Source organism: Thermobia domestica, chromosome 8, assembly GCF_964235325.1.
Source record: "Thermobia domestica chromosome 8, izTheDome1.hap1.1, whole genome shotgun sequence".
NCBI classification, from domain to species: Eukaryota; Metazoa; Arthropoda; class Insecta; order Zygentoma; family Lepismatidae; genus Thermobia; species Thermobia domestica.
Genome location: NC_137461.1, coordinates 87,152,955 through 87,165,313, shown reverse-complemented (window position 1 = coordinate 87,165,313; position 12,359 = coordinate 87,152,955). Strand labels below are relative to the sequence as shown.

Genomic DNA, 12,359 nt, shown 5'->3' with positions numbered 1-12,359 from the left:
TGTTTACATTATAATTGGCAACGTGCGGAAAGGTGGAATGTTTACCATTGCAGAGCGAGAGAAATGAGCCATTATAATTGACTAAACGTGCTTTTGCCATACAAACAGTTCTTTTTGTCTGATTGTTATAACTACGTGCAGGAAGGAAGAAACAGAGGAAAGCAACTGTCACACAGAACAAGTTGTATCAAATGGACTGTAATATGTTACTATACAGATTTAATTTCTTCGCGAAACTGTGACGTCAGAATTATTATAAGAACATATTTTCATATGTTTCTAAGCTCTATTATCACTTGTGATCCCCTGTGACTAACACACATGGTCCTGATGAGAGCGTATGTAGTACAATTCAGCGTTTAATTTAGGATTAAATCTCACAAGGCAGTAAATTTCAAATAGAATTAAAAATAAAGCGTTAGAACGAAAATAAGGAAATATTGTGCTACTTGTACTGTTAATTCCAAAAAATGAACACACACACAACATGATGAGAGTGGATAAAATGCCTGTATTATTAGGGGACAGAATAGTTCGATAATAGAGCGTTTATAACTAGTATGAAGGGCGCTGAGCCAATTTCAGGATATAATCGTTTAGTGAACAACATCATATTCATATGCTTTCTCGGAGTTCCCTCTCATTTCCTCCTACTATCATCATTTCATAAATTTCCCCTATATATCATCTACCTCATTTAACCTAAAGGGCTTAGTCGCAAGTATTTAAATTAAACATTTCATTTCATCCTTACCATTATAAAAAGTAGAACGAAAGTAACTTTATATATATATATATATATATATATATATATATATATATATATATATATATATATCCGAATCACATCAGCTCCTGCCGGAAATCGAATCTGGATATTACATATAGAGAGGGGTGGGGGAAGAGGATCTAACCCCATACCCAGAACGGAATTTTATTAGATTATTGATGCAGATGCAAATAGAAGTAATGAAACATTTCAGAAAAATAAAACAGCTAGGGTTAAGCACAATGTGAACAAATGTAAATAAATTGTAGGAGATAAACTTTATGAAATACAAAATAAACAATTTTAAATTAAAAGGAGCTGACAAAGTTTATTTTTTACTTCTTTGTATATAAAATTGTACTATATTTTAAAGAGTTCAAAACAAGCATTCATTCATTTTTTTAGATGCTCATATTTTTTTGAGCGGCCATTTTGTATTTATAGGCGGCGAAATTGTAAAAGGTTTGCGGCAAACGCTGTACTTTCGTTGTCTTTCAAGATACTGATTTCAAACAAAAAACATTTGAAAGAGAATTAAATATAAAACACTTTATGTTCAGTGCATAATTAAACCTAGTACAATACAATTAAAAAAAAAAAAAAAGTCGTTGAAAGTTAAAGTTTGATAAACGCAAATAGTCATTTTTGAAAATAAAGATTTTAAAGAAAACAATAAGACTTAACGTTAATTTTTTTCTAGATGTAGAATCCGTGGTATGCTACCGCCTGATAAGATTTGCCATCTAAGAGTCTCATTTTTTTTTAATGTGTCTTCAAACATTGCGATTTTTTAAAAATTGGCTATGCTCAACCTCAAATATCTCTAAATGGACGCATTTGAAAAAGCTTAAATTTTCACAAAACAATCATCATTTGCATAGTAACAATGCTTGACCACTGAGGCGTGACTAATTTTTGAGTTGCTGTTTATTTCTGATGTGGCAAAATCACAGAAAGTGGTACGCTGTGGAAAGAAGACAAAAACTGTTGAAGGTCGAAATAATATATTAGTAACATCATCCTAGTACATTTTATTTTTAGTTATACAATTCACACTTCAAGCAGAAACACAAATAACTCTTAACCCTTTTTATGTTCTTAAAATGCCATTGCTAAAAGAAACTGGCTGATTTCTGTAACATAGTTTTCTGCTGATATCAAAGCAACGACCTGTAGCAGTTATGACTATTTGTGATAGTTTTCTTAGGACCTTACTAATTGGCACCTGCACTTTGTCCTCTTTAGAGATTTAAGAACTCTTGGGTCATGATGAAAAAAGTGAATAAAAATGTCGTTGATTTCCTCACTTTTTTTTTTTTTCAATTTTCCCGATCCATCAGATTATTCGTATACACAAAAAAATATTTTTCAATCATCTGGCTTGTTGACTATATATTAGAGAGTCTTATATCGGACGCATAGGAATGAATTGTGCTACTAAACATCTGCTTAAGGCGTAATTACTGAGTTCTCAAGTTTCAATCTATCCACTATACTACTTGGGGCCTATTTCTTAAAACTACTAGTTCTGTAATATGTTTTTTACAACTCGTAAAATATCATGCAGTAGAAGTACTAGAATAATAGCGGAAGTCATTTCTAAACACTAATGATGCTGATACCTCTAATTTGTCACAATTTTGTGATACATACAATTGTAAAATATTTGATTTTACACTAGTAGTTTTAAGAAATAGGCTCCTGCACGTTCGCATATATACATGTACAAATAATTGGTAAAATATCCAAATTCTTACAAGGCTTTAAGTGATGGCAGCAACGCATCACTAAAACACCACGTACGTTTGGCTTGTTGGGAGATATGCGAACAACGGAAAATGTCTTAGTTTAAATACAAAGGCTGAGGATCGTTTGGCCGCACCGATTTAAAATAACGTGTCTTTTGTTTGTATTCTTTGTTCTTTGCTTAAACAGTAAAAAATAGAATCTCCTATTAATGAAGTGGTATCGAACTTCTAAATATGATTAACAAGTAGTTTGTCCTAGTAAAATATACAATGATACAACTTGTACATTTGAATTAAACTATATGTTTTATTAGTTGCAGAATAAACCATCAGTTTAGTTGCTAATAAATTTATTTCGCTACATGAAACAAAGCCGCAACTCAAAAACTAGTAAAGTCTCAATGATCGAATTTTAACCACCTATTAGTACGCAAATAATAATTGCTTCACGAAAATTTCAGATCTTTAAGGGCGTCCCTTTTTGAAATATTTCAGGTCAAACGTAGCGATTTTAGAAAAGGCACAATGTTTGAAGACATAAAAAACAGATGAGACTCTAAGGTAGCAAACCTTTTTAAGAAGAAGTACACTACAAAGCATATATCTAGAGAAAATGAAGTGAGTATTATGATTTTTTAAATTTTTTTCTTTCAAAAATAACAATTTGCATTTTTCAAACTTCAACTTTCAACAATTTTTAAAGGTATTTGTAATGTAGTGACTTGATGTGCACTGGACATGAAATATTGTACATTTAGTTTTCTCTTTTGAGGAGGTTTGAGATCAATATCTTCCAAAATAACGAAACTACAGCAATTACCTCAAACTTTTGTAAAGTATAAAATAGGTTTACGCGCATACACAAAATGACCCTCAAAACTAACATCTAAAAATGAAAGAATACTTATTTCTCAACTCTAAATATAGTACAACTTTGTGTCCAAAAATTAAAAGAAATACTAAATTTTGTCAGCAACTCTCACTATACATGAATTTACACCTCACTATAATAATAATAATAATAATTTTGTGTACTGATTAATGCTCCATTTAAGGCTCGAAACCAGCTCCCAGGGATGTGATTAGAATGCTTCAAGAAATTCGTAAGTAGCATGTCGTCACTCACAGCCCCTATTATAAATGTAGTTCGTGCTGTATTCAGTTTCGTTATGATTACTTTCCCCGAAAAAGAAATAAAATGAAGTTCAGTTGTTCCAATATCCATATAAGTAACAACGTTTAAAAAATGCCTTTCATTTCTTGATCAAATGAACCCTTACCCATGACTGTACAGAAAAAGGGAAACTAAAACACGAATAATCATTCTGCTTTAAGAGAATTATTATTAATTTATTTATAAATTCAAGTTCTTTTGTTTATAGTATGTAAGCAAGGTATTGCATAGTTGCTCCTTGTTGAAATTGAACATGCTAGAAATGTGCCCTATAGACATGAATGATAATACAAGGGGACGATGACGAAAGTGATTTGAAATGAAAATGAGATTAAACAGAGAACTCTCATAAAAGCTATAAACATACGTTGTTCGCCACAAACTCATGTTGCCTTGAATCGAATCAAGGGCAAGAGGTGAGCGCTTTACCACTGAGCCACAGTGCTCTATTGTTATTAGCTAAGATAGACAAATATTAGCTATTCCTAGATAATAAACATACGTAAACAGAATTACGCAAGATAGAATATACTGATGAAATAAACGACAAAGCTTACGTGTAGAGCGGAGAGAGACTTATTGGGTCGAAGAACTCCAGCTTCCAGGTCAACACAAGCTTTAATATCCTTCTCAAATTTAACTTGCGGAAATTCTTTTTTCAGTTCTTCATGGTTCAAAACTCTGTATTTTGAACCAGGGAAAGTAGTTTCGAAGACCTTTAATATCTTATCGAATTCTTCGTAATACGTTGGTGGTACGAGAGAAAGTAAAGGGCAATTCCTAAAAGAATGAAACATATATGTATTAGAATATGTCACTTCAATTATTTATTCTTTTAAAGTTCATTACCAATAAATTAAAATTTAACAGTAGTAGGGTCTTGGTGTTTATATATTTTCGACTTGATCTGGACTTCTGAATAGTTAGCATACTTCCTGTGTATATACGGTTCTGTAGATATACCACTTTGACTTGACACTTAGTCTTCCGTTCCAAGCGCTGCTATCGGCTGAAGGATTTCCACGCTCTTTCGCTAAGGCTCCCTCGCTTAGCAACAGCTGAACCCTTATTGGCTCAACGCGTGGGTGTGAGCTTTAGTTCGCGTTTTTGCCACGGATCAAGACATTTTGGCAGCACTATATGATTAATTTGTGGTGGGAGAACATTTTTATCAAGTTAAACCGTTTTTTTAAAAGGGTTTTCGTAAAGTTTAAGATAGAAACGTTTATAAGTAAATGCTGTCCTAGGCATTTTTAAGTGAAAATTTAATGCTTTTCAATAAGCTACGTCAGTGGTTCCCAACCTTTCTTGACTGACCACACACTTTACCGAACTCCCACATCATGACACACTTCTTCGATTGTTTAAAATGAATAATAACGTAAGTTATAATAGTATAAACCCATAAGTTTCTATAATATAGTGACTCTATATAGCACATACCATTGTTAATGCTGCAGGAGACATTGATTGGTACTGTATCTCAAAATTGATTTAACGAATTATTAAATGCTTCACGATTTTTAATGTCTAAAATTTAGCGACACATCCGTTAGGGAACACTCAGCGTGAAAAGCTTATTCATCTAGAGCATGCAACTTGAAAATGGAAATAGATAGCAAGTCACAAAGATAGTAGCGTTTATCATTTTGACAAAGATAATCATTTATTTTGAGAGATTTTTCTTATTTAAAGTGAAAAATCTCATTGTTTCTTCTTGATCGAAAGACTTTTTTCTTTGTGTCACAGTATAATAATAACATACCAGTGGCGAAATACGAACTTGTTATAACATAGAGGGCGACACAAGGCAGCATATAATATCTTCTTGTTCTGTATTGTAGTGGATAAAATACATTTTGAATCGTTTTACGTTATTATTAGTAGAAAACATAAACAGATATGAAAAGTGTAGAAGTATGTCTTTTTCTAACAGAGGGGAGATGATAAATCAACCGAAAGTCGCGGAAAGTAGATCTAACCAAGAAATGTATTTGGATACTACGGAAACAAAAGAAAACAAGTAAAGAATTTATTACAATGTGAAGACTTTGTTGTTAATGAATTACGAAGTTGCTTCTCTAAGTAAAACAGAGCTATTAATAGTAGAAGATGTAAATAGATACAAAATGTTGATTACAAAAGCCAATATATGATCGGCAGACAATCTAGATAAGGTCTAAACCAATATATTCAACATTTTACTCCTCTTCCTCCCTTCTGCCTTTTGTCTATCTCTTTTAATGGAAATGTTCGGTACTAGGAAGATCTCTCGAAAGCATGATTGCCAAGATTCATTCAATTGAGGTTAATGTTCTTTTTCTTTTTTCGCTTATAATTTTTGTTATTTTTTCGTATTTTTTGGGAACATTTTCACACAAGGAATACTTTCTATCATCTCCACTTACTGGTCACTCAACTTTATCCTAAAGCGGGAGCAAAATGTAATAAATGCGTAAAATCGTGAAATACACTATACGCGCAAGATTTAATTTGCATAAGTCTACATAATAGGCATATTTCTACAGAGTTAGAAACATGTGAACCATCCTTCAAATCAAGGTTATTGCTACGAAATTTTTTTGATTGGTTCCTTATGTTTCTCATTAATAACGAAGTATTGTTTCTTTTTCTCATTTCCTCCTCTAATCTGGTTCCATTCCAATAACCAATCATGTTATAATAAGTTTGTAAAGTCGGATTACCCTGCCTTTTCCATTCTGTAGCACTTGATTTGCCCATTTTATTTATGCCATGCTCACATTTCCTACCAACACATTTCATAGTATAAGATAGTAAATACCACGTAAATCATCGTCAATCGGCAGTTAGTCTGGTTGGGAATACTACAATGCACCAAGTAACTATAATATTCTTCTTTCAATGGTATTGTCGCTATAGTCGTGTTTTACTTCTCAAAACATTCAACATAAACATGCCATACATAATCTTTTCCTTAGGTTTTTTTAAAACACAAGTTATGCTTTGTTCAATAGGTATGTTTTAATGTTTAGGGCCTTAAAGACTTAAGGTTAATTATTATTTAAATTTTTCCGATCTGTAGCTCGACCGGAGTCTTGGGTGCGCGATGTAACCGTCTACTTGAAAAACTACTGCTGGGAGGATATTTTACTCCGCCAACTCCATAGATCGTTTCATCATGATGTGTGAGGTGAATGTTGGCGACGTAGCATTATGAAATATCAATTCGCAATCTGTAGTTTACAGTAAGCCTTCCTTTTTCTACAAGGAATATAGTTGACAATGTACATTCTAAAGTATTAAATAATTCTATAACAAAAACAGCTAATGTCAATTATTATGATATTTTTCAGCGATAGCTATAGTAGGAATTTCGGAAGCATTCTTCACAAGAGTAGTAATTCATCTCTGGTCACCGTGCTATACCTGGAGCTAGAATTAAGGATATGGTAGAACCATGTCTTGCAATAAAGAATCGCATTATACCCCAGAACTATGATATCTCAGTAGCTATTATTTGATGTCCAAAATTCTGAAATTGCAGGACGTTATGAACTAATGCAATACTATATTCACGCCTACTTAACAACAGTTTCATTTCATTTCATTTCATTTTATTTTCATCCATAAGTCATACATGAAGCTCGAAGGAAGACGAGCGTATGAATCGGACACGTCAATAAATAATATACAATATATATATATATATATATATATATATATATATATATATATATATATATATATATATATATATATATATATATAAGTGTGTCCCAGAAAAAAATGTAACAACTTGTTAAAATAAGTTCTCGTAAATAACAAGTAGAACAGGACTCATTTCATGTTGTACTTGAAGCTTGGAGTTGTGAGTAGTGCTGTAGCTAGTAGACGTGTGGCGTTGTCAAACAGTCGTGCAAGATGGCATCAAAACAACTACAGACACGTAAACAAGTGATTTACCAATATGAAGAAAATCCTGAACGGTCATATGCATCCATCGCAAAAGAACTTAAACTGAATAGAAAAACCGTAAGGGACATTATTGTCCGTTTCAAGGATACATTAACGTGTGACAGGAAGAAAGGAAGTGGAAGGAAAGCTGGTGTAAGTGACAGTGTATTAGTACGAAAAATTGTGAGTGCACATCGAAGAAATCCAGCACGTCTGTACGCAGAATGGCTGAAAGTTATAATACAACAAAGTCAATTGTACAGAGGATTAAAAAACAGCAAGATTTAAAGTCGTTTCGAGCTGTTAAAGTGCCGGATAGAAGCGAGAAACAAAATAATGCAAAAATGCGTGCACGAAAACTGTATGCGAATATGCTTCGCAATTTTCGAGGTGTCTCATTATGAATGACGAAACTTGTGTTCTGGCCGACAGTCAACAACTGCCAGGACCAAAATATTATGTGTCAAAGAGTCGAATGGACGTTTCTACAGCCGTAAGAACCAAACGCACAGCAAAATTTCCACTAAAGTTCTTGATATGGCAAGCAATTTGCTCCTGTGGAAAGAAAAGTGAGGCGTTCATCACTTCAGGGACAATTAATCAGGATATTTACATATCAGAATGTTTAGAAAACCGGGTTTTGCCGTTTATTAGGCAACATAATGCTAATACTATTTTCTTGCCCGATTTGGCTACTCCTCATTACAGTCGTAGGGCTTTAGTATGGTATGAACACAATAATCTGAACGTTGTGCCGAAAGCTGCCAATCCACCAAACTGCCCTGAACTTCGCCCCATTGAAAAATATTGGACAGCAATGAAAAGAAAGTTGAAGGAGAGCAACGTAGCAGTGAAGAACGTGCAAGAATTCAAAAGACAGTGGAAATGTGCTAGTGATAAATTGGACAAAAACTTTGTAAATCGCCTTATGTCGCGTATTAAAGCAAAACAAATTCGTTTCTTTTTCTGGACGTATTGATTAGTGTTTTTTGGTGGTAGAAACGAACATATACACCCCAACATATGTACAGAACATCTTCTCACATCATTACAATTTTTTGTTTTTCTACTCATGAATGTTTTAATTGTTACATTTTTTTCTGGGACACACTTTATATATATATATATATATATATATATATACAAAAAAAAATAGTATTACATACTAAAAAAAACACTATGGTGTTTATGAGACAAAATTACACTACACAGTCTGGCCGCATTTAGCAAATAGGTATCCATCTACTGAACAAAAATAATTGTCCAACAGATACTTCTTTGTAACTGATTTAAATATATTCATTGAGTCAGAGGTTATTATATAATGTTGGACCTAAGTATATGGGACCGTTTTAAAACAATGATGTATGGTGATTTTGAACGTGGAGATTTTCCCTATATCTAGTATTATGACAGTGAAAGTTTCCTTTATTGGCAAGAATGTATTAAGATTCTGGCGCGTGAAAATTAATAACTGTAATACATAAAGACATGGCAGTGGTAATATTTGCAGTCTTATAAAACGCTTTTTTACATGGTTCGTCTACTCTCGTATCAGGGTTGATATGTTTAAAACAAAATGTTTAAAACAAATGTTTAAAACATGTTTAAAACGAGGGCTGTTGTTTTATTCAGTTTGTTTTAAACGTTTTAAACAAATTGTTTTAAACGTGTTTTTTTTTCGATGCTGGTTGGACATGTTTAAAACAACTAAAATATCAGATTGAAGAAGCTAATTTAATTTTCTAACAAACAACCCATCCTCCGCAGGGTTTGTGCATGGAGTAAATTACAAGCAGAGTTATATTCTTATTATAACAGCAATTACTGAACGAAATTCTGCACATCAGTGTGCTTATAACTAAACCAACAGAAGTTCAAGTGAAGTATTTGAACATTTCATGAGATATACACCATTGAAAAGCTTATAGACCACAAATTCCAACGAGATAATATGCGTGAAATTCCCGCCGTATTCGTAGAAAAAAAACAGACATAAAAAATCATTAAAAATATGAAAATATTGACTTTGCGGGGCCCTGGCAACCCTTGCAGTTACCTGCGCTGACAAAATGATGCTAATGTGTAGGCCACATACTTGTGACAATAATATAAGAAATGGTAGCCATTGCTGCCATTGCGTAATGAATTCGTTTTATGTAGGAAATATTTTTAAAAAAAATATGCGCAGAAAAACATTCATTGAATTAGACATTCTCTCTTCTCCCCCAGTATAGTACCACGTCCATATGCAAATCATTTTTGCTGCACATATCATGTATACGAACAAGAATTATGCTTCTAGACCACTTCAGTGAAATATATCTTGTGTTATACGGGACCGTCCCGAAAATAAATGTAAATTAACCAAATTTGACCCCCTCTTCCTCTATAAACAACAAGTACACATACAGGTTACTATCATGTAGGGGACTACTTCATTGCTTCACATACCAATTTTTATGGATGTACCACACAGAGGGGAGGAATACCCGCCAAAACCTGATGAAAAAAAAAATTGATGAAAAAAAACTTCATCCTCCCTCTCTCGGCCGTACATACGTACCCTGTATATACATAAAATGCAAGTGACGGAAAGCTTTATCTCTCAAAAATACTTTGGTACCAAATCACCTTTCTAGCTTAATTAAGGACTGAGCTATTGATGTTTGTTGTAAAAATAAATGTAATTTACGTCAAAAAACTGAAACTCCAAAAATTGGCTAACTTTGTCCCCTCCCTGCTCCCCATAATAAGCAAGAAGTACAAATCAGGGTTGGCAAAAACCATGGTTTTTATTGAAAAAACAAAAAAACCGTTTATTTGGTTTAAACCAGGTTCTTTTGGTTTAAATAATTTGCTCTATATATTCATATCATATATGGACAGAAATAAGTTTGTTTCGCCTTGATGTTATTATGCAACTACCGGGTTATGCTGGAAGGGATCACATAAGCTTAAAGCGGAATAAAAATCGTTTCTCGAGTTACATCCGAGAGAAATTGTCCTCCATTTGAACTCGGAACCAGGACTAATTGGCCACAAATGCGATACGTCTGCCGACTCACTCACGAAGGAATCCTGATAAAAATACGTTGTACTGATCTTTACATGCTTCTTAATATAACTGTCAAGAGTCATTTCAGAAGGACAAAAAGATAAACAGTTGCACAAGTGAAACCATTATACAGAATTACATATGGACAATTTCAAAGTACTACGGAGTACAGAACTAATTTAGTTCGAGTTAGTTAACAGCAACTTTTATTGGTCCAAATTAAAGAAATACAACGACTTAATTTGCATATTAGTAAGAAAAGTGAATAAAGATACTTATTATTTGAGTCCACTTTGGCTCAGACTCATTTATACATAAATAAATATCAAAGAGACTTCTCATTTCACTAAATGTCTCTCGTGGGGTCTGACCCCCCTCCCCCACACACAAAAAGTACGGCATTTCGATGTATTTTATCAATAGTAAACATTGAAACGAAACAATATTTAGAATTTTTCTTTCATTGCAATTAAATAAAAACAATAATAACAACTACAAAAAAATCACAAAACAAACATTTATAAACTTTATATATATATATATATATATATATATATATATATATATATATAGTTGCTTATGCAGTATAATCTTTTTGAGTAATGAATGGGGAATTTAGGTCTGAATATAATACGAATAATATACGGGAGTGAAAAGTGATAACCCACAAACGTGTGTTCATCAAGATTTTACAAACACACACTTTTAGGAACATTTTTCGTTTTTTGGTTTAAACCAGCCAACCCTGGTACAAATACACGATATTACCATGTAGTAACCTACTTCATTGCTTCATGTAACAATTTTTATGAATCTATCCCCCAAGAGGGGGAACGGCCCCCAAAAAACTGTTGAAAACAAAACAAAAAAACCCACGATATTTACCCTCCTCCCACATACATAAAATTCACAACAGGAAAGTTGCATCTTTGAGGAATAAATTAGTACCAAAACCATTTTCCAGCCTTAATTTGAGGTTTAAGACTGAGCCATTGAGGTTTAAAGCCCTGACACAGCAGTTGCGTCAATGGGAGTTTAAAGATGAAGAATGCAGACGACCAGTAGAACGTAACACAAAGAAACTAAACTACATATTCTGTGAACGGAGATCGGGAAAATCCCGATTTTTTCTCTGGAATTGAACATTTGGGCGGATCGAGATTAGGGAAGTTCCCGAAATTTGATCTAGCGGTTGAATATAGATGGCAAGCAGTACCTAAGAGTGTAAAAATGTAATATATATGCTTATGTAGATTATTGTTTTAAACAAAATAAACGTTTTAAACATGTTTTTTTCTTGTTTAAAACAAAGTACTTTGTTTTAAACGTTAAAAACGTTTTAAACAAAAAAAAACGTTTTAAACATAAAAAACGTTTTTTATGATTTTTTTTAAAAAAACATGTTTTTTTCAACCCTGTCTCGTATTGGCTAATACTCCAACTTTTTTTTTTTTTTTTTGAATGCAAAAGATTAATTTATTTCTTGAATCATTTTCCCAGAAAATAATACCGTACATTAACAAAGATTGAAAAATACCAAAATAAAAGCTTCTACAGCTATTTATATCCAACATATTTTTTATCAACTTTCAACGCATAGAAAACCTTATTATTAAGTTTTTGTGCTAACGACATTATCTGGGTATCCCAAGTAAGAGTATGAAGACCTAAGAA

General features: G+C 32.8%; 1 protein-coding gene across 4 annotated transcripts in view; it reads right to left on the bottom strand.

Annotated features, from left to right (window-relative positions):
* LOC145693024 (peroxisomal sarcosine oxidase-like) overlaps positions 1-12,359 on the bottom strand; it is a 49,482-nt gene that overhangs the window by 12,249 nt on the left and 24,874 nt on the right. For all 4 annotated transcript variants that reach the window (XM_081768689.1, XM_081768691.1, XM_081768690.1 and 1 more), the window contains exon 3: positions 4,249-4,471. In XM_081768689.1, coding sequence (XP_081624815.1) covers positions 4,249-4,471 — 223 coding nt within the window. The remainder of the gene's footprint in view (positions 1-4,248; positions 4,472-12,359) is intronic.